Here is a 23825-nt window from a genome sequence, read left to right as displayed (position 1 = left end):
GTACATTAGGCCACCATATGGACTAACCACAAGCTGGCCCTTCCACATGCAGGTGCATTCAGACCACAATCAAGTGACACCCCAGACCAGTGATCTCCATTGAACTTATTCTGTGCCTTCTAAAGCCAGTGGACTACTCCAGTGATGATTTAGGGGAGTCACATTAAAGGGGATCAATACTTATGAGATCAATTATTTCCTGTTTTATATTTGTAATTGGGCGGCACAATGGCGCAGTGGTAGTGCTGCTGCCTTGCAGTTAGGAGACCCAGGTTCGCTTCCTGGGTCCTCCCTTTGTGGAGTTTGCATGTTCTCCCCGTGTCTGCGTGGGTTTCTTCCCACAGTCCAAAGACATGCAGGTTAGGTGCACTGGCGATTCTAAATTGTTTCCTAGTGTGTGTGTGCCCTGCGGTGGGCTGGTGCCCTGCCTGCGGTTTGTTGGCTGGAATTGGCTCCAGCAGACCCCCTGTGACCCTGTATTTGGGATATAATGGATGGATGGATATTTGTAATTCATTTAGACCACTTTGCAGAGATCTGTTTTCACTTTGACATTAAAGAGTCTTTCTGTCGGTCAATGTTGTATAACAATGACATGTGAAAACTTCCAAGGGGGCTTTTTACAGGCTCTACAGCCCGAGTGTCCGCAGATGACTTAGCAGGTCCCCCTTAGCTGGGTGTAATAACCGATCAAAGACTTCCAGTTCTACCTCCTGTAATAAGGAGCCCCACAATAATCAGTTTATCTCCCCAACCCACAGGCATTAATCAGACCCTCCTGCTGCAGCTGCTTTCTGTAGTCCATGATCCATACTCTTCCTCCACAAACCAGCCCGTCCTTCCCTTTACTTTCTTTCTGCATTTCTTCAGAAGCAATTGCAATACATGAAAAAAAAATCTTCAAAACGGGGTAAGCACTTATGGTGTCAATCATTTTGTGTCTTATATTTGTCATGAATTTAGACCACATTTCACAGATTTGATTACATTTGTCACATTTGTCACGTGCATGCACATAGGGGACAGCTGAAGTGATTGCAGTTTTACCGCCGCTCCAGGGGTCTGCACTTTGTCCTAATGTCTTTCTTTCTTCCTCTCACTGTGGACCTTATGATTGATAACTCTAACACCTTGGATGTCAATTTCTGTGTCCGCCCACCCGGACCTGCCTCTTCCTGCTGGAAGGACTGAAAACTGGTCGGTCTGACCATCTTTGCCAGTCCAATATTGATCTCACATCTGAAATGACGTCTCCGCAATTAATGTGTTTTTTTTCCTTTTGCTTTGTACTTAAAGTATACAGGGTTTACCTGACTGGTATCCCAACTCTGTTATTGTCATCTCTTTTCACTTACGCATTAAAGAGTCTTGTTTTGTTGATGAGTATCAAAATTGCCAAATTCAATCCACTGTGATTCAACATTGTATAACAATGAAATGTGAAAACTTCCAAAAGTGATGAAGACTTTTTTGAGTCACTGTGGTTGTGACACACATGATGCCTGTGCTATGTGACCTTTTACACCATTAAGGCCATTTTATACAAAACAGCCACACAATTAAAGCCAAGCATACGCTGTACAATTTTGGCATGATTTTAATCTAATATACTGAGTCAGCCCAAATTTCATTTTCATTGTCCATCATTTCACATTTAGTATGAGATGGTTTGCGAGGTCCGATTGCATCTTACAATTCATCTGTTGTTTAAGGTCACGTCGGAGCTTTCATTCAGCTGTCTTGTTGTGTGAGTGGTCTCGTTAGCTGATTTTTTGATGCCGTCATGTTCATTTTCACCTTTTTGATTACCAAAACATCTCACATAAGCAAACCACATGTAACTAAATGGCTAACGACAAAAGTACCAAAGGAAGAATCCAAAATAAAGACACACAACAGTAAATTACAGAGATTACGCAGCTCCAATTCTCTCTGTAAAACAGTCAGACTGTATTGTCCACACCTTAGCCACACTCATGTCCAGTTACACCTTTTTTTTATTTATAGATTAAGAGCACAGTACAGCAAGAGCCAATGGTGCAAATCTTTTCTATGTTGACATTTTCAGAAGCCTGTGTCTATGTTGTTGTTTTTTTTGAGTGAGTAAAGCTTTAATGCAAAATGATTATGTGTAAAACAGTCAGTCGGGGCCATGTAAACATCCAGTCTGAGCGTTCACTTCGTGCACATATAAGACTAGTGACGCCGTTGTGCAGTGTGAGTTGTGGCTATGGAATTTTTAGTTAACATATAAAAATCTTTTACAATTTATTATTATTATTATTATTTCTAGGGGGCTCCGCCCCCTGCTCGTTTTGCTCGCCCACCTCGGGTTTTGATTACTGGACAAACAATTAAAAGAGATTGTTAGTTCCATGGGAATTGTTACATATGCATTATTTTCACATTTATTTTAAAATTTTTGTAAAAATAATACTTTATTTCAGGCCCCAGGCATGGTTACATCTCTTTCTCGCAGGACGTATAACGCTGCTCACGTTGTGAAGGGGGTGCGGCTGAACACATGCTAAGGAGATGCCGTCGGATCATCTGCTGTCTTTCTACTGCTGGCGAGCTGCCTGTTCTGCTTGTCTCGCTGCCCGATCATTTCAAAGCCTGTACAGCAGCTGTCCTTTTGCCACTTCGCACCTCTGTCGCTCGCGTTGTGAAGGGGGGGGCGAGGGTTAGTTTGGCTGAACGCACGCTAAGGAGAAGCATTCTGATCATCGGCAGGCTTTTTGCTGCTGGCGAGCTGCATGTTCTGCTTGTCGCTTGTCGTTGTATTAAGAGCTGGGAGCACATGAAGCGTGTCCGCCAACAGCAATCCAACGACTGCTAGGTTAGATGTCTGTGGACTTGTTTTAAATGATGTCTCACTGCCTTGTCTCGCGTGATGTTGTAAACACAATACTTGTCCTTTATTTCCGGCCCCGGACGTGGTTAAATCTCTTTCTCAGGACGTATAATGCTGCTCGCGTTGTCAAGGGGTGGGGGCGGCTGAACGCATGCTAAGGAGGTGCCATCGCCCCGCTATCAGTCTTCCGTGCTGTACTCCGCCTCCCTTAATCGGACCTAACAGTCACTTAAAACAAAAAAGGCTTCAACCTGGCTGGAACGCTACAATACTTTCGAATTTTACTGCTTTCACATTCTTTACCTTTCTCTGTATGTGTATCGTGCCATTGTTTGTTTAAGCCTTTCAAATTCCACTGCTTTCATGATCTCTTATCTGCCTTTTTTCTCTCCAACGCTTTTGGGTCTCTTTTCTTCATGCTGCTCTTTCTTCTTCTTTTGTTGACGTTTCATCTAGAACGCATTGTCCTTATATGTTTTATATGTGCTGAGAGCACAGGATCTGTGTGTGCTACGTGCCTTTACACGACTGAGTGTTATTTGATATTGTTTTGCGTCTCGCGGGTCTTTTAAGTGTCTTCCGAGAAGATCACGTATCATCGCCCTACTGTTTCTCTCCATGATTTTTTTTATAATAGAGAGATATGTATATAAAGCCATAATAGAATGAATTATTAAACATAAGGAAAAGGATTGAATATAACTCAAAGCTTAAGCATATGACGTCTCTGCCTCATTTTAGTGAAGCTACCAAAGTACTTTTTCAAGGTTAGAATGAGGTAAATGAGTAACAAACACCCCTCCAGAAAGTGGGGATAAACTGATGGGAAAGCCCATACACCTCTCCTATGAAGCTGTGCTAAGATCAGTAGGACAATCCACAAAACACCCCTCTTAACAAAGCGGTGTCCAGAGTAATGGGAGAATCAACACAGTCAGAAATTACTGGTAGCATTAGTTGATTGGAGGAGGTGATAAATTCTGCATATTAAGAGTCAGATGACACGATGCATTAGGTGAGGTGATGTAATTAGAAAAAAAAGTATAAAAGGCAATAAACTGTTTAATTGACTGCTCATCCCATGGACTGAGACATTTGTGCATAACTGTGCCAATAAAGTAATGTTCTGCATCCTTATCTGGGCTCCGTGACTGCCTTCTTTGAAGATGGAGGAAGGTTTTTTCCACAACATTGCTTGACTGCAGTTTCTAAAAAACGCAGTGTGTACCCAACCTAAAAGGAGTGTTTGTGCTTTGCTGAAAAATAAAGAGAGACTTATTGAAAAAAAAGTGTTTTTGAGCGACCTTCTACTGTAATTTAAAAATTTCTGGTTTCAACTCTCTTGAACTTGACAACCAATATTCTGACTTAGGGCTGTTATATATCAATGCATATGAATGAGTTTTATTGTGGTTTTTGTTAATAATAAATGATCATTTATGTTTCTGTTAAGTGGTTAAATGTCCTGGGGCCTCATGTATAAACGGTGCGTACGCACAGAAATGTTGCGTAAGAACTTTTCCACGTCAAATCGCGATGTATAAAACCTACACTTGGCGTAAATCCACGCACTTTTCCACGGTACCTCATACCTTGTCGTACGCAAGTTCTCCGCTCGGTTTTGCAGACTGGCGGCACCCAGCGTCAAAGCAGTGCTACTGTTCCTGTGTGGTTACACATTATTTTCCTGACGCGGCTTTATAAATACACTGAAACTAACCGCATATTGTTTATTAGTGTAATGCATCTGATTGTAATTAACTTGTAACAATATAATGGTAGAGGGAACAGCCATAGTATTCCAAATACCATAACTGCTTTAGCGTTGTTATTCTCTCTTCTTCTTCTTCATCTTCTTCTTCTTTCAGCTCCTTTTGTTAGGAGTTGCCACATCTTTTTCAATATTTCTCTCACTGCACCACTCGGAGTATTTATATCACTGTATCTGAGTGTGAATCACAGCAGCAGCTGATCGGAAAGGGAATTATCGGTATACAGCTTCAAGGACACGCTGTCTCAGCCACTGCAAAATGTTTTAAAGACTTTCCTGTACGGACCTCGTGGTTCAGAAACAGAAACAATATCATTTATAAGGTGAAATTCAGCAAAATATGTTTATTAAATTATACAGATAAAACTTTAACTTCATTTAAATAATCTATATTCTTCACTGGGAGTGTCGTTAAGGATAGAATAATTAATCATGTACTACGAAGATATTCCAATGTTCTTTAAACGTTTTGAAGAATCGGCGCTAAGCTTACAGATGGCTTAACTTCTATTACAGAGCTGATTGTATGGCGATCGGTTACTTGGGGAAAGAAAAGCACTGACTGCAGTGACGGCTACGCCAATATATACTGAATATAAAACAGAAAGAGAAAATAACAACACAGCTAAAAATGCAGCGACAAATTTCGGCAAAAGTTAAATGCTTGTGTCATGAGCACGAGGTGGCTAGTGTCTGCAACATACGTGGCCATCCACTGTGCATGAAATTGGCGGGCTGAAGGAGCCACCGATTCTTCCTCTGCCCAGTGCCACCACAAGCCTAGAGCCACCCCTGATTGTACTGCTGCAATAAATTATTTCATCGAAGTGAAACATGTTTAATAATGTGCTTTAACTCCTATCATCATAAAAATGATATCACGTATACATCTCAGTATTTTAGTTATTCAGAGCGCTGTAATATCACGAATGTAATTGATTCTGTGGCCAGTTGGAGGAAGAGAGCCAGTTTAAGAAGCAAGTAGTGATTCACACACAAAGACACATAGAAGATCAAATACAAAACAAAGCATTTAACGTGCTACTTTAATTACGATGTGATTTGAGAAACTGGTTAATTAAACGATTTTAAGATGAAGTTTATGATGTTCTACTTTAATGACAAAATAAACTACGTGATTAAAGTGGAAATGTCGAGATTGAAGTTGACATTTCGTGCTTTTTCCTCACTGTGTGCCTTTTTTCTCTGTACCCTAATAAGCTTTCATATGACACTCAGACAGTGGGCTTACAACTCGGCTTTTCATGGCGACTTTGATATGTGACTTCTTTTTTATTTCCGGCACTGTGCGATTTGTGAATGTGAGCTTTCAAGTTTCTCCAACACGCTATGTCACTCGATCAACTTCCTTTTGTTGATTATACCACGGTTTATTTGAACAAATAGTATGTTTTTCATTTGCCTCCACTTGGTATTCGCTGAAATTCTTATGTTTCCCCCCGTGCTTTTCCCATTGTCTTTTCACAGAAGGCTGCGCTTAAGGGCGATTTATATTGATTTGCATATTCAAATAGGCGTAATTCTTGGAGGATTTGGGGCGTTACATAATGCGTGTGCACGAGTGTTAGTTTTCACGCTGATCGGGATTTATGTAGCAGAAGAACGTGGAAGTTGGAGTACGCACAGATTCCTGCATCTGGATTTTTCTTTGCGTAAACACATTTCGGCTTTTGCGCTTACGCCATGTTATAGTGCGAGTTCTATGCACGGCGTTATACATGAGGCCCCTGATGTTTCATATGTTGTTTTTTTTTGGGTGGAGCCTCAAGAGGCTGGGCCACTGTGACATCACCTTTGCTGGCTCCTCCCATGGCCTTTATTAGAAAAAGGCTGTGGCGTCCTCAGCAGTGGATCATTTTGCTTTTGTTTTTTGGAGTTGCTAGTGTGAGTATCGCCTTTTTCTTTCTGTTGAAGGATTACACGTTCTGGATTTTGTATATTTGGACTTTGCCTTTGGGCAGTACCTTTTGCCTCATTTTTGTGCTTTTTATCTTTTTTTGTGGATTCTTCTTTTACTAAAAAATCTTTTTCAGATTTTAGAACACTCTAGATGAGAAAATGCCAAGCAGCCCAACAAAGCTCGCCAGTCCTAGCCACTTATTTCTTCCAAAAAAACATTGAGTTGTGTTTTGAAAGTCACTAACATCTTACTGTCTACCACACTACTTGGTAGCTTATGCCAAGTATCTATCGTTCTTTGTGTAAAGAAGAACTTCCTGATGTTTGTGTGAAATTTACCCTTCACAAGTTTCCAGCTGTGTCCCCGTGTTCTGATGACCTCATTTTAAAGTCACCGTCTTGATCCACTGGACTAATTCCCTTCATAATTTTAAATACTTCAATCATGTCACCTCTTAATCTTCTTTTGCTTAAACTGTAAAGGCTCAGCTCTTTTAATCTTTCCTCATAATTCAACCCCTGTAGACCTGGAATCAGCCTAGTCGCTCTTCTTTGGACCTTTTCTTGTGCTGCTATGTCCTTTTTGTAGGCTGGAGACCAAAACTGCACACATGACTTCTGATGAGGCCTCACCAGCTTGAGCAGAACCTCCTGTGACTTGTACACCACACATCAAGGCGCTATATAACATGACATTCGGTTAGCCTTCTTAATGACTTCTGAACACTGTCTGGAAGTCAGTAGCTTAGAGTCCACTATGACTCCTAAATCCTTCTCATAAGGTGTCCTCTCAATTTTCCGACTTGTGTTTCCCATTGAGTATTCAAACCTAAGATTTTTACTTCCTATGTGCAATACTTTAAATTTACTGACATTAAATTTCATCTGCCACAAGTCTGCCCAAGCCTGTATGCTATCCAAGTCCTTCTGTATTGATATAACAGATTCCAAATTATCTGCTAATCCACCTATCTTGGTATCATCTGCAAACTTAACCAGCTTGTTACTTATATTCCTATCTAAATCATTTATATACAGTATATTAAAAATAGCAGCGGCCCCAGCACTGCCCCCTGCTGGTCACCACTCTTAACATCGGCCAGTTCTGATGAGGTTCCTCGCACCATCACCCTCTGCTTCCTGTGTCTGAGCCAATTCTGCACCCACCTACACACCACACCTTGAACTGCCATTTCTTTTAGTTTGATGCCCAACCTCTCATGTGGCACCTTATCAAATGCTTTCTGAAAGTCCACATTAATAATCTCATGTGCTCCACTTTGATCGTATCCTTTTGTTGCCTCCTCATAGAATTCCAACATGTTAGTAAAACACGACCTCCCTCTTCTGAACCCATGCTGACTGATCCTAACTATCCTGTCCTTGCCATGTGTTGCTGAATCTTATCCTTAATAATTCCTTCCATTAATTTTCCTGTGATGCATGTTAAGCTTACTGGCCAATAGTTGTTTGGATCTGCCCTGTCACCCTTTTTATAAGGTTTTTTAGTTCGGTTTTCAGGTGTTCTTCAAGCGTGTTCCCAGCATTTTCAAAGAAGCTTTTTACAGGGAAAATATGATTGACATTATCTCCATTTTGTACGCTGTGAGTTGTCGTCATTTTTTGAAGTGATTGTTGCATTTCTTGAATGTCTTCCATGACTTTAGTGTTTTTGGTCTTGGTGATCATAGAACAGGTGTCATCAGCGTCATGAGTGCACATATCGAGTGATATGTGGGGGGAAAAAAAACCATTGTGTTATTTCACAAAAAACTTGACAGCTGTCGGTGCAACGTCGTGCAAGTGTGTGAACTGGTCATCTAGCGTGGGCAAGTCAAAAAGCAAAGGTAATCTGAAATTACGCAGTAACAGCAAACGGATAGAAGCAGATACAACACAACACGTTTGCAGTGACTTATGGGTAGTTCGGACACGCACAGCATAGTGGTCTGCTGCTAGTCTAGTTAAAGCCAAGGTCAATTGAACACAGACACTCCACTGTGGGATTGCACCTTTGTCGAACAACGCACCATAGTGAGATTTCTTTGGCCAGAGGGAGTGAAACCTCCCAACAATACTGGACTCTTAGGTCTTTTTTGTCACCTACATCTCAGAGAAGAAGCTCCCGAAAGGTTTGGAGATGAGCTACTTGCGCTATGGAGCTCCGTCCCTGAAGCCTGACTGCTCTTCAGAGCCTTTGGGATAAAGCCAACAGCTATATTTTGCTTGTGTTTCTTTAATGAACCATTAAGCCCTTGTTACTTTAAGTTAATTTATTATCTTGAGTAAATGGTGTGGCCCGGTCAGCACCCCATCATTTCATCTCGACTTCTGTCTTACCCTCGACTGACGACATTACATATATTTCTAGTTTCAATGAGCTGCTTCACTCCTGGCACTTCCAGCAAGAGGCGGTGTGTTTCTGTAAAAAACGCTTCCAAAACGCTCTTTTTGTTTTTGTTTTTTTGTTTTTACCAGTGTTTGATGAGCATTACCAATGATTTCAATATGATAATTCTTTGCCTGAAAACACTCAAAAACATCTGCATGCAGGAGTTTTCTAAATAATAATAATAACAATACAATTATATTGCAGTATATTGCAGTGGGTAGCGCTGCTGCCTCGCAGTAAGGAGAGCTGCGTTCACTTCCCGGGTCCTCCCCGCATGGAGTTTGCATGTTCTCCCCTGTCTGCGTGGGTTTCCTCCCACAGTCCAAAGACATGCAGGTTTGGCGCATTGGCAATCCTAAATTGTCCCTAGTGTGTGCTTGGTGTATGGGTATATGTGTGTGCCCTGCGGTGGGCTGGCGCCTTGTCCGTGGTTAGTTTCCTGCCTTGCGCCCTGTGTTGGCTGGGATTGGCTCCAGCAGACCCCCCGTGACCCTATACTTGGGATATAGCAGGTTGGATAATGGATGGATGGATACAATGTATTTATATAAAATGCTTGCTTCTGAAATGTTGCTTAGGTGTAAATAGTGTCATTAAAAATGATGGCAAATAACTTCATTAGCATTTTAGGGGGCGTTCTGGTTTGGCACTAAAACACTAGAAGACGCTTAATTGTGAATGGGCCCTTAAACAGTACTGACCAAGGTAGTGTCTGAATTCAGTTAAATCTCTGCCAGTCTTTTTAAGAATTTTGAACCTTTATGGAACAATCCCAACAGGTATGATCTAAATGCAGACCACAAGAAATGAGGGAGTCGGTGATACGTGGATTGCATTTAAACATAGCAGCTCTGAACATAAAGTCATCAACTTGCAGACACAGGCCTCAGAATTAGCAACCGCATTACAAGGTGACAGTTTATCATGGATTCCAATCAAGCAGACACCCACTCGGGGACCATTTTAGAGTCACCCGTTAGACTCAGCTGCATGTCTTTGTGAGAAAATACCTGAAGAAAACCCATGTAGACATGGAGACAACATACAGGCAACATCAAGGTGGGGGAATCAAAACCATGACCGGAGCCGTGAGGTGGCAGTGCTGACCACCGCAACACCCTTCATGCTACGTGAGAAAGCACGTTAGCTCAGTATATTCATTTCATTTTGGTTCCACCAGGAGGTGCAGGCTGATTTCTGTCTAATGTTATGGATGCCTGCACTAAAATGATAAACTGATCTTACAGCACATTTAATAAATCCATTCAATTATTGCCATGGAGTATTAGTTTATGGACAACACAGGGTAAAAAATAAGCTTAAGTCAACACAGGGATTGTCTTCTTGTTCTTCTGAAATGAAAGGTATACTACCTCATTAGACCACTTCTCCCTCCTTGCTGAAGATGCTCCTCTGCTAGATGCCTGTGATCTGGGCTTTTTGAATTTAATTATCATGTACCCTTCTTCTGAATTTTTATGGAAGCCTATGGAGGAAAACAAAAATGGACAAGAACATGGTGTTACAGCCTGTTTCGACTCGGGAGCAGGCAGCTGCATATGCCATCACGCTCAGAGGGTGCCCACCCTGGTCTGTTCATAGTTCAAGCGTTTGGTCCGTGACACTGCTCGGCTGCAGATCCCCCCATCTTTCTCCCAAAGTTTTTCCTTTGTCTGTTGATCTTGAAGACATTTCATCTTTGCCTAGGGTCTACATGAATTTGTGTACATTTAGCTATCTCTGTGTGCTTTAAGTGTTTTGGCGAATCATTTCACACAACTGTTCCTTGAATGAGCCCATGTCTTCTTGTCCAGTATATGTGTGACTGAAATACACAGGACTGCACAGTCACAACATTGTGCAGGTACGTGGTTGGCAATGTGAGTTTTCCACGCAGCAGGACTGCTGATGAAATTTTTGTTATGTGTACCCTGGCAGATCCTCGTGGTGATGCAGACACACCAAGTATAAACCGGGTTTATACAACAGACCTGAATCAGCCTAGTTGTTCTTCTTTTGACCTTTTCCAGCACTGCTTTGTCCTTCTTGTAGCCTGGAGATGAAAATTGCACCCAGTACTTCAGATGAGGCCTCACCAGTGTGTTATAAAGCCTGACCAGAACCTCCTGTGACTTGTACTCCACACATCAAGGCACTATATAACCTGACACTCTGTTAGCCTTCTTAATGGCTTCTGAACACCGTCGGGATGTCCATAGCTTAGAGTCCACTAGAACTCCTAACTCCTTCTCATAAGCTGTACTCTCGATTTTCTGACCTCCCATTGTGTATTCAAAGCTCACATTATTACTTCTATCCATCTATCCGTCCGTCCATTATCCAACCTGCTCTATCCTAACTACAGGGTCACGGGCGTCTGCTGGAGCTCACATTATTACTCCCTATGTGTAATTCTTTACATTTACTGACATTAAGACACAAATCTGCCCAAGCCTGTCTGCTGTCCAAGTCCCTCTATAATGATTCAATGGATTTGAGATTATCTGCCTAGCTTGGTATCATCTGTACACTTAACCAACTTGTTACTTATATTCCTATCTAAATCATTTATAAATATTAAAAATAGCAGCGGCCCCTCACTGACCCCTGCTGGACACATGTCTTAACATCGGCCAATTCTGATAACGTTCCTCGCACCATCACCCTCTGCTTCCTGTGACTGAGCCAATTCTGCATCCATCTAAAAACATCACCCTGAATTCCCCCTTCTTTTAATTTGATGCCCAACCTCTCATGTGGCACCTTATCAAATGCTTTCTGAAAGTCCAGATAAATAATCTCATATCCTTTAGTTGCTTCCTCATAGAATTCCAGCATGTTAGTAAAACACGACCTCCCTCTTCTGACCCCACGCTGACTGATCCTAACTACTCCTGTCCTTGCCATGTGATGCTCCATCTTATCCTTAATAATTCCTTCCATTAATTTTCCTGTGGTGTATGTTAAGCTCTGTGGTGGGCTGGTGCCCTGCCTGGGGTTTGTTTCCTGCCTTGCGCCCTGTGTTGACTGGGATTGGCTCCAGCAGACCCCCCGTGACCATGTAGTTAGGATATAGAGGGTTAGATAATGGATGGATGCATGTTAAGCTTACTGGCTTATAGTTGCTTGGATCTGCCTTGTTACCCTGTTTATATAATGGGATAATATTCCTTCCGCCCTCCTGGTGTCACCCACTTCCTCCCAACTCTGCCTCCCTAAGCTGAAGTGGCAGACTTCTTTTAAACTGGACCACCAAGTGCTTTCATTGTCACAGTACTGGTCATCTGGAGCACTTCTGAGTCATATGGACTCTTGCCCCGCGACAGCGCCCTCTTGAGTGTGCTCTCCTGCACTCCAACTCCCATTCAAACTTGTGGGAGGACTAACTGGGACCAGCCTGGAGGGACACTGCCACTGTGTGGGGTTATGAACTGCCTTTGGCATCCACGTTTGCCCAGTCCATCCATTAGCTTTTTATCCCGACTGGAATAAGGATCACTAACCATCCCAGCCGGCTGCAGCTCTTTCCATTATGGCCTTCCACCCAGGTAAGGAATCACTCTCCATCCCAGTCAGGATGCCAGTCTGTTCACTTTGGCATCTACAATATCTATGTTTTTTAAGATCATATGGATTGATTTATTTTTTCTTTGTTACTTATTCATTGATATTATTACCTAATTCAATTTGTTTTTCTTTTCTTGTACCTTTCTCTTTGACATTTTGTAAAGCACTTGTACAAACATTCTTTGTATGAAAACGTGCTACAGAAATAAATGTTCTTGTTGTTGTAACCATGATGGCAGTGAGAACTGCACCGACTGAACTGACATTAGTAACAAGTAAAAAGTAAACTCATACTGTAGAGAAGGACCTGAATTGGAGTGCAAACACCACAAGAAGGCACAGCAGAGACTTTACTTCTTGAGGATCTTCATAAAGAGCCATTTCACCCAAAAACTGTTCATGTCCTTCTACTGTTGCCATAGAAACTATATTGACTTATTGCTTTTGTGTGTGGTTTGCCAACTGCACAGCAACAGGGAGGAAAACAATCCAGAGGGTCGTCACCACTGCCCAGAAGATCGTTGGATGTCCTCACCCATTCTTGGTAGATCTTTACCATTCCCAAAGCCTGAAAAAGGCCCGGAGAATAATTAAAGTTCCATCCTACCCCGGTCACTCTCTGTTTGAACTGCTGCCCTCGGGCAGATGCTTCAGACAAATAGATTTTTACCTAAGGCTGTGACTGCACTAAATGATGCTCAAACTGTGAAACTTTCTTCTTCTTTTTGCTGTTCCCATTAGGGGTTGCCACAGCGGATCATCTTCTTCATCATCTTGTTCTGTCACCCCATCACCTGCATTTCCTCTCTCACCACATCCATAAACCTTCCTTTGGGCCTTCCTCTTCTCCTCTTACCTGGCTGCTTTATCCTTAGCATCCTTCTCTGCACATGTCCAAACCAACACAATCTCGCCTCTCTGACTTTGTCTCCAAACCGTCCAACTTGAGCTGACCCTCTAATGTCCTCATTTCTAACCCTGCCCATCCTCATCACACCCAATGCAAATCTTAGCATCTTTAACTCTGCCACCTCCAGCTCTGTCTCCTGCTTTCTGGTCCCTGCCACCGTCTCCAGCCCATATAACATAGCTGGTCTCACTACCATCCTGTAGATCTTCCCTTTCACTCTTGCTGATACCCGTCTGTCACAAATCACTCCTGACACTCTTCTCCACCCATTCCACCCTGCCTGCACTCTCTTCTTCACCTTTCTTCCACAATCCCCAATACTCTGTACCAAGTATTTAAATTCATCCACCTTCACCAACTCTACTCCCTTCATCATCACCATTCCACTGACCTCCCTCTCGTTTACACACATGTATTCTGTCTTGTTCCTACTGACCTTCATTCCTCTCCTCTCCTCATATCTCCACCTCTCCAGGGTCTCCTCAACCTGCTTCCTACTATTGCTACAGATCACAATGTCATCAGCAAACATCACAGTCCACGGGGACTCCTGTCTAATCTCATCTGCCTGTAAAACTTTAAAGGGAACAAATCAGGCAATGAATACAAGCAGAGTGTGAAAAATGTCTCGTTGTGCAGTATGGTGTTTGTTTTGCTTGTTCACTTTTATAAATCTTCATAATTATATGTTTTTGTAGTTTTAGAATTTCTTGATGTTATATGGGTTGGAGACGGTGGCACTGACCAGAAAGCAGGAGACAGAGCTGGAGGTGGCAGAGTTAAAGATGCTAAGATTTGCATTGGGTGTGACGAGGATGGACAGGATTAGAAATGAGGACATTAGAGGGTCAGCTCAGGTGGGACGGTTGGGAGACAAAGTCAGAGAGGCGAGATTGTGTTGGTTTAGACATGTGCTGAGGAGAGATGATGAGTATATTGGGAAAAAGATGCTAAGGATAGAACTGCCAGGGAAGAGAAGAAGATGAAGGCTGTGGAGCGACCCGGACACAGACAGGCGGACATGTTGTTCTTCACACCACCACACGTTTATTTACAAATATTTACAAGTATAATGGGTCACTCAGACCCAGTCACGTGCACAAAACCCCAAATTAGTCCTGGCCACACAATGCCTTGTCTTCGGGCCACCTCCACAGCTCTCCTGAGCTTCGTCCTTCCTCCTCCCGACTCCAGCCTCGAATGAAGGGAGACGGCCCCTTTTATACATGACCCGGATGAGCTCCAGGTGCTTCCGACACTCCCCCATTGGCCACGCCCCAGCATGGCGGAAGTGTCGGCTGTTCTCCCGGCAGCTCTCCGGGTATCCTCCAAAGTCTTCCCCCCAGCACTTCCTGGTGTGGCGGAAAACAAGGCATTGGTGCACCTCCTGGCGGTGACCACGGGCCCCTACAGGGTGGAGCTTCCATGCCCTGTACCCGTGGCCCCCAGAGCAACCAGGAAGGCGACCCCCACGTGATCCAAGGTGGGCGCAGACCCACATCCGGTCCCTCATGGCGTCCCAGCCGGGTCATGGCCCCTGGCATCCCTGACAAGGCCTAAGTGAAGGTTTATGGATGAGGTGAGAAAGCAACATGCAGGTGATGAGTGAAATAGAACAAGATGCAGAGGACAGAAAGATATGGAAGAAGATGATCTGCTGTGGCAACCCCTAATGGGAGCAGCTGAAAGAAGAAGAATCTTTGCACTGACGAGATGGCATCCAATTTCATTGTATTTGTGCAATGACAAGAAATATATTCATTCATTCAAAAAAAGTGAATTTATTATTAGTACATTACTTGTGAATTAATTCCTTTATAAAAATAAGGTACACTTTTACCTTTTGAATGTATGCACTTTCCAGTCTGAGCGTCATTGCAGGAAAATGGTCTGATACTTGTGTGAGCAACTGGCCCAGTGGTGGACGGGGCTGACGTGACTAATCTGAAAAAGAATGCATTAAAAAAAACAAAGCAAATGAAGCAGCCAATCAGAAAGAAGGATCTCCTGTCACATGTCAAGCCACAAGTTCACATTCTCTGAGACACAACTGGGAGATCCAGAGGTTTAGAAGCCGGACGCCTCTTCAAATCCCAGCAACCTCAGCTCCCCAATATAACAAATGAGTGGAAGAAATATTCTGATTACACTTTAACCTACAAGTAAATGGCATTTCCTTGGTTTTAATATTGTGCTTTGCATGTAATGGTCTTTGGAGTAAAATTCAAACTGGCACTTAATGAAAACAGGAACAGGAAAGCTGGGGTGTTACTTGGTTCCATTTTCTGGTGTACAGTTCTTCATCCTTTAAAAAACACAAATGTCACATCCACTGATTTACAGTGGATTCAGACCCTTTCACTTTCTGTACAATTTATTGTGTAGTAGATTTTATTTTAAATGGATAAATCTGTCATTTGTGCCCATCTGTCTACACTCAATAATTCCTAATGACAAAGTGAAAACATTTTCAGAAAGGCTTGCAAATTTATTAAAAATCAAATATTGAAGCCTTTCATTCATAAAAGTATTCAGACCCTTCTTAGTGGCACTCCAGGCTGTGGTCAGGTGTATCTCATTTGCTTTAATTCACCCCGAGACGTGTCTAGAACTTGACTGGAGTCCACTTGTGGCAAACTGGACTGATTGGCCATCATTTCGAAAGGCAAAGTCAAGTGCAGCTGTGCATAGAAGGTCCCACATTCTCACTGTAAGTAACGACAAACACCAAACCACCAAATCCAATGAACCTTCTGTAGATTTCTGTGATGAATTTGTGAGACATCGAACAGGAGAAGGGGATAAAACCATTTCTAAAGCTTTGTGTGACCCCAGGAGCATTGCGACTTCAATAATTGTTAGGTTATATAGCGCCCTGATGTGTGGAGTACAAGTCTAAGGAGGTTCTGCTCAACTTTTATAACACACTGTTGAGGCCTCATCTTGAGTACTTTGTGCAGTTTTGGTCTCCAGGCTACAAAAAGGACAAAGCAGTGCTAGAAAAGGTCCAGAGAAGAGCGACTAGGCTGATTCCAGGTCTACAGGGGTTGAATTATGAGGAAAGATTAAAAGAGCTGAGCCTTTACAGTTTAAGCAAAAGAAGATTAAGAGGTGACATGATTGAAGTGTTTAAAATTATGAAGGGAATTAGTGCACTGGATTGAGATGGTGACTTTAAAATGAGTTCATGAAGAACACTGGGACACGCTGGAAACTTGTGAAGGGTGAATTTCACACAAACATTAGAAAGTTTTTCTTTACGCAGAGACCCATAGACACCTGGAATAAGAGACCACGTAGACAGTAGAACTTTGGAGACTTTCAAAACTTGATTTGATGTTTTTTAAGAAGAATTAAGTAGATAGGACTGGTGTAGCTTTGTAGGGCTGAATGGCCTGTTCTCATCCTGATTGTTCTAATTGTGAAATGGAGTATCAGGACTCTTCCTAGAGATGGCCATCTGGGCAAACGGAGTACCCTAGCAAGGAAGGCCTTGGTCAGCACGGTGACCAAGAATCCAGTGGTCAGTTTAGCAGAGCTTTAGAAATCTTCTGCTGATGTGGGAGAGCCTGTTGAACAGATGACCATCTCAGCATCACACCATCAATCAGGCGATTGTAATAAAGTGGCTAACTAAAGGACTCTGAGAGCATTGGGGGTCTGAATTTTCTGAGCAGAACTCTGTGCCTAATGAAGACTTCTGCTCATCATCTACCTAATATACTCCTTATGGTGAAGGATGATGGTGACAGCATCATGCCATGGGGCGCTTCTCAGTGACAGAGGCAAGGAGACTGGTCAGAATTGAGAGAAGGCTGATTGCAGCTAAAGAGACAGAAGAAAACCTGATCCAGAGTGCACGTCACCTCTGACTGGAGCAACACTTCACCTTTCGGCCTGACAATAACTCAAAGTGGCCAAGAAAATGCTAAAATGGCTTTGAGACAAGCCTTGAGTGACACAGTCTCAACCCTCATAGAACATGCATGGTGAGACCTGCAGATGGCAGTTTACAGACACGTCCCATTCAGTCTAACAGATCCTAAAAGAATGTGCCAGAAAGATTGGAATAAACGCCCAAATGGAGGAGTGTAAAGCTTGTGGAAACTTAGCCATGAAGACTTCAAGCAAGAGATGCTGCCAAAGGGGCTTCTACAAAGTACTGAATTAAGGGTCTTACAGGAGGGCGGCAATGTGGAGAAGTGGTAGCGCTGCTGTCTCGCAGTAAGGAGACCTGTGGGTTCACTTCCCAGATCCTCCCTGCGTGGAGTTTGCATGTTCTCCCCGTGTCTACATGGGTTTCCTCCCACAGTCCAAAGACATGCAGGTTAGGTGCATTGGTGATCCTAAATTGTCCCTACTGTGTGCTTGGTGTGTGTGTGTGTGTCCTGCGGTGGGCTGGCACCCTGCCTTGGGGTTTGTTTCCTGCCTTGCGCCCTGTGTTGGCTGGGATTGGCTTCAGCAGACCCCCATGACCCTGTAGTTAGGATATAGCGGGATGGAGAATGCATGGATAGATACTTACAGGAATGAGAGATTTCAGTTTTTAATAAATTTGCAAAGCTTTCTGAAAATGTTTTCACTTTGTCATTATGGGTATGGATTGATGGGAAATAAGGGCAAACGCAACCATTTAAAATTGGATTGCACAACACAATGAAGTGTGCAGAAAGGGAGGAGGTCTGAATACTTTCTGAACCCACTGCATGTACACTTGACAGTAAACCTGAACACAAACTTGAACTTTGATAACAAATAACAGTAGGACTCTTCTGGCTTTGGGTTTTTTTTTGGTTGATGCTTTATGATTTTTTGATGTTTGTTTGTTTTTTTTGTGTTCTTGGGTACTCAACTACAGTCTGACTTGTGCCTCTTCTTTTGGTTTTGCCTTTTTAAAATTGTCCATGGGCGGCACGGTGGCGCAGTGGTACCACTGCTGCCTCGCAGTTAGGAGAGTCCTGGGTCCTTCCCGTGTGGAGTCTGCACATTCTCCCCGTGCCTGCGTTGGTTTCCTCCCACAGTCCAAAGACATGCAGGTTAGGTGGATTGGCGATTCTAAATTGTCCATAGTGTGTGCTTGGTGTGTGTGTGCGCCCTGCCCAGGGTTTGTTTCCTGCCTTGTGCCCTGTGTTGGCTGGGATTGGCTCCAGCAGACCCCGGTGACCCTGTAGTTAGGATATAGCGGGTTGGATAATGGATGGATGAAAATTGTCCATCTCCTGACTTAACCATTATAATTAAATGTAATGGTCCTCTGGATTTGCCATTTTTACTTGACCTTGGCACAACATCACCGATTGTGCCTATAAGATCACTGCAAACCCATCACACCCTAATCGTCATTTACCTCAATGGCTTCCCTCAGGCAGATGATTTGAATCCATCCATTGACTGTGGGAGGAAACTGGAGCACCCGGAAAAAACCCACACAGACACGGAGAGAACATGCAAACTCCACGCTGGGAAGCGAACCCAGGTCTCCTAACTGCAAGGCAGCAGCGCTACTCACTGCGTCACCGTGCCGCCCAGGTTTGAATCCCTTAAAGCTAAAACCTCACAGTTCAAGAATGACATCTTCCAGATGGTGCTCAATAATGAATCATCGTAGGCTTATTAACATGCTCTGTGTCTTGTATCACGTTGAAGTTGCACTGATTTTGTTGATGTTGTGTCACACATGTGAGTCTAGTGAGTGCCTTAGTGCAGGGGTGGCGAACTCCAGGCCTGGAGGGCCGCAGTGGCTGCAGGTTTTCATTCTAACCCTTTTCCTAATCAGTGACCAGTTTTCACTGCTAATTCACTTTTTCTCCATCACTTTAATAGCCCTCTGAGTTGATTCCTTTCTTCATTAAATGACAGCCAAGCGGAAATGAGATGTGAAACAAGCTAACAGATGAGCAGCTAAACTGGGGCTTCAAACTCCAACCAATTTCACTCCAGTCACTTTCTTAATGAGAAGCCGATTCTTGCTGTTCATTAAACCCGTTGTTTAATTCCATGGCTTGTTGCTGCTCTCATTCTGCCACAGCACACATTTCGAAAACTGCAGTTTTTCTGTTCTTTCTAAGAGCACCAATGTCAAAATGTTTTGGTGACCTGAGAGATCAAACTTACCAAGACCATCACCTCTCTTTAATTTCAGATATTGTGTGACGGGCACAGGAAAGCTGGTCATGTGGTGGCTTGTTTTGTGTCTCATTATTGTTTGGCTGCTAATTAAGGAAAAAGAAACAACTATGGGGCCTGAGTCAAGTTAATTAAAAGAATTAATCAGCAGCAAAAACTGGTCACTAATTAAGAAGATGGTAAGAATGAAAACCTGCAGCCACTGCGGCACTCGAGGCCTGGGGTTCGCCACCGCTGTCTTAGGAGAACACACAAGGAAAAGAAAAGGGAGTGCAGCGACTCTCTGGACTAACTGCTCCATTCTCCATTTTCTGAATCCCAAACCAATGACGTTATTCCCTCCCCTTGCAGGATGTGCCCCTTCTGGTCTCCGTACCATAAAGCCACCACAAAAGTGACACATCCATGGAACACAGAGCACCTGTTTGAACCACAGGCTGATCAAACTTCTCAATTTCTCTTAATTTATGTTGTGTTTTTCTGTTGTTCCTTAAATGGGTCTGCGTCTGCTCATTCTGCTTCATTTTACCGCTTACATTAGAGGTTTTCCACTTTATGTTTTCTACTGTGTGCTGTCACTATGTGTTCTGCATTACACTTTATCAAACAGTTTTGTTTAATCGATGAAGCACATATATTGTGGCGGACAGCTGAAGCCCTTGCCCAGCCGGGATGCCTTGATGGTGGAAGGACCAGGAGAGAGACAATACCTCCCCTGGGGCACGAGGGGGCACGAGAGGGCAACCCCTCCCCCCGGATTGCATCGGGGCCACGGCCTTGGAAGCTCAACCCTGCTGGGGGCCCATGGCCATCGCCAGGGGGAGCCTGGACAGTTTCTGAGCTCAGGGCATTGTTTGAACGCCTGCCTTCTGGCAGACGTTTCAGATCCATAAAGTCTAAGACAAATAGACTGAGAAACAGTTTCTATCCTTCAGCCATCATTATGCTGAATGCTGCTAAGTGGTCAATCTGACCGAGTGCACCTTCATTCTAAGTTAACATTAGATAAGGGACAAGTGAAATATAATGTATGTATGTACAGTATGTATGAGTGGAAAACATTGTTCTGCTGTTATGGACAATTTTGGATAATTATTTTATTCCCTTACTAGCCGAAGCCCGGCGGTGTAAGAATAGGAACGGAAAACGGTGAGAAAGGAATTCAGTATAACAAGGGCTTAGGAAACCAGTGTCGCAGAATAACGAAAATAGCAAGGAGCGAAACCAATGCCAATGGTCGAGAGAGTACCTTCCTGTAGCAGGCTTCGGAAAACATAGACATATATAGATAGACGCCGCATTCACTGTGTTGCTCAATCGACACGATAAGTCAGCGCGTCCGCCATATTGCGAGTGGTAAAAGTGCTATTTAAACTAATACACGTAGACGTGGAAACTGGGTTTTCAGATGAAAAAACAATAACGTTTTAAACAGTATCGTTTACATACAACAGATTTTGGCGAATCGTTTACATGCAATTATTTATATCCATTTGTACACTAAATGCGTGCGTATCCCATGGTCTTAGAGTTAGTGGGCGGGGCTCTGTGAGTTGGCGGGCGTGGCTCTCTGTCTTGCTTGCCCTTAGTTAGAGTTGGTGGGCGTGGCTCTCTGTCTTGCATGCAGTGTAAAGTCAACGTGGCTCAGAGGTGCATGTGGACTTTTGTACAGACTAAAACGACAGAGACTGTGTTTGGTGAGTTGTTGCGTGCCTTGAGAGCGGCGCTGGACTTGGGAAGACGATTACAGTTGGTGTGCGTGGTCGTGCGTATCCCATGACGCGGTAGGAGGGTTAGAGTTGGCGGGCGGGGCTCTGTCGAGCGTATCCCATGGTCTCAGAGTTGGCGGGCGGGGCTCTGTCTTACTTGCGCTCACTGTCTTGCGTGCCCTCAGTGAATTATATATATAGATTTTAATTGTAACTTGAGTAATTGTGTTTTGTTTTTGTTTTTATTTTTATTTTATTTTCTCTGCACTGGAAAATTGTACCTAAAAAAATTTTGTTGTACAATGTCTCATTGCTACAATGACAATAAAGATTTTGATTGATTTTTGATTGAACATTGCCTGGCACATTTTTGAAGCCAATGGACGGATAGGAGATAACACCATCCGATCCTGAAAATCCTTCCAGCACAGCAACAAAAATGGCAGACTGTATACATTGAGCTCCCACTTCTGTGAAAAGTCTTGTTATGGCTTCCTTCATCTGCTATGCCGCGTAAAGTGTCATTAAAGAAACCTGTTATTTTTTCTTATGTGATTTCTTACCGCAGTATCACTATGTGAGGGATATCGCCTCTTTATAATATATCTATTGTCACACACGAGCGATTAGGGAGCAGCTAACGGACCAACAAGCAACACAAAATCTCCAGACAGGGGACTGCGATGGTGTACTAACCGCTCTCTCTTTATTTTAACAGGAAAGACGAGAAAACAAGCCCTTCGCCAGATGTCTGGGTCGCTTCCGGGTTCCTCCGCTTTCTCCGGTCCTCTGAACCATCCATCCCATAACCCTCAGCGTCCTGTTTCCCATTTCCGTTCCCACAGCTTAAATTGTCTGTGTTCTCACCACTGGTTGTCTATTATATGTCTCCCATGACTGACTGTTTTCACGACTTGTTGATCAATCTGCAGTATACGGGGATGGAATCTCCAACCCTTATCTTTGGTCTTTGTGTTTTCCTTTTACACTATTGAGGTTCAGGTTACTTAAGACACCACAACTGCAAAATGAATGCAGTTCCAGGGAGCTAGCACATCCTAGAGGAAAACAGTCATCAGGAGTTGAAGACAACAACAACAACAATTGATTTCTTGTATTGCCCAAAATCACACAAGGAATGCCTCAGTGGTCTTTAACAAGCCCTGTTTTTTGACAGCCTCCTAGCCTTGACACTCTCCGACAGGGGTGTCCAATTCCGGTTTTGCGGGAGATGTTTCCATGGGAGCTGATCTCCTTGTGCGGCGATGTTGGGTGGCCTTCACATTCGACTGATCTCGCCCTGTGCGATTTCTACTTGTGGGGCTCTCTCAAGTCGAAGGTATACATACACCGACCTCAAAACCATTAAGCCCTCAAGGACGCCATTTGCCGTGAAAGCACTGCTCTTCCCCTTGAAATGGCCGACAACGTCATGCGAGGGTTCAGAAATCGTCTCGAAGAGTGTATCACTAATGATGGCCACCACCTTGAAGACATCATCTTTAAAACACAGTGAAAGAAATGTATTTTGTTTACCCTTTCTTGTGTTGTAACGAAATTTATTTTATCTTGTAACGTTTTTGCAAAATAAACGTTCGATATGTAGTACTTCTTTTTGGCTCACCCAGTATAATAATGTGAATACCTACCATCATTTCTTTTACTAATTATTAGCAAATGACATTTGATTCTTGTAACTTAAGTTAATGTTAATGGTACATTTACCATAATATTGCTGAATTTGAAGGAATGTAGGCTTCGCTTAGATAATAGAAGATTCTGTTTTACTCCATAAGCTACCAAGTTAATGGGATGTCCATAATGATCTGCTGTATTTCTGGATTCTGGAGATAATGAGACACTTTCAGATTAATATTGGACAGCCAGAAAGAAGCATGAATGGTTAGACAGAAAGGCATTAACAATAACAAATTATTTTTTACACATATATAGAGATTTTCTCGCTACTCAAAATGCTTTACATTTACAATGGGGAGCCACTTCAACCTCCACCAAGGCGTAGCAGCCACCTGGATGATGCAATGGTGACCATTATCGCACCTGCACACTCACCACGGATAAGCTATTAGGTGGTGACAAGGTGGCAGGGACAGCCAATTAGTGACAGGGGATGATTAGGGGGCCAGCATGGATGAGCCAGAACATCAGGATACACCCTAATCTTTTTGAAAGATGCCCAGGGACCTTTTACGACCATAGAGTGTTATCTGAAGGACTGCGTCATTTTTACAATATAGTGTCCCTGTCACTATGACGAGGCTTTGGAAAACATCTTGCATCACCCCAGTCCCAAAGGTATCACGTCCTGGTGAGCTGAATGACTTCCGGCCTGTCGCCCTGACATCACATGAGATGAAGACCATGGAGCGGCTGCTGCTTCACCACCTGAGGCCACAGGTCTGCCATGCCTTTGACCCTCTGCAGTTCGCATACCAGGAGAAGGTGGGAGCGGAGGATGCCATCAGCTACATGCTACACTGATCCCTCTCCCACTTGGACAGAGGCAGTGGTGCAGTAAGAATTATGTTTCTGGACTTCTCTAACACCTTCAACAC

At 43.4% G+C, this 23825-nt stretch overlaps 1 protein-coding gene across 3 annotated transcripts in view; it reads right to left on the bottom strand.

The window, feature by feature from the left end:
• Positions 1 to 23825, bottom strand: part of LOC120515132 — a 60016-nt gene that overhangs the window by 15535 nt on the left and 20656 nt on the right. For all 3 annotated transcript variants that reach the window (XM_039735867.1, XM_039735868.1, XM_039735866.1), the window contains 2 exons: positions 15255 to 15358; positions 10311 to 10423 (listed from right to left, as the gene is read on the bottom strand). In XM_039735867.1, the coding sequence (XP_039591801.1) occupies positions 10311 to 10423; positions 15255 to 15358 (217 nt within the window). The remainder of the gene's footprint in view (positions 1 to 10310; positions 10424 to 15254; positions 15359 to 23825) is intronic.

This window comes from Polypterus senegalus, chromosome 14 (genome assembly GCF_016835505.1).
Source record: "Polypterus senegalus isolate Bchr_013 chromosome 14, ASM1683550v1, whole genome shotgun sequence".
NCBI classification, from domain to species: Eukaryota; Metazoa; Chordata; class Cladistia; order Polypteriformes; family Polypteridae; genus Polypterus; species Polypterus senegalus.
The sequence above is the reverse complement of the archived record's forward strand: the minus strand, read 5'-3'. Positions and strand labels throughout refer to the sequence as shown.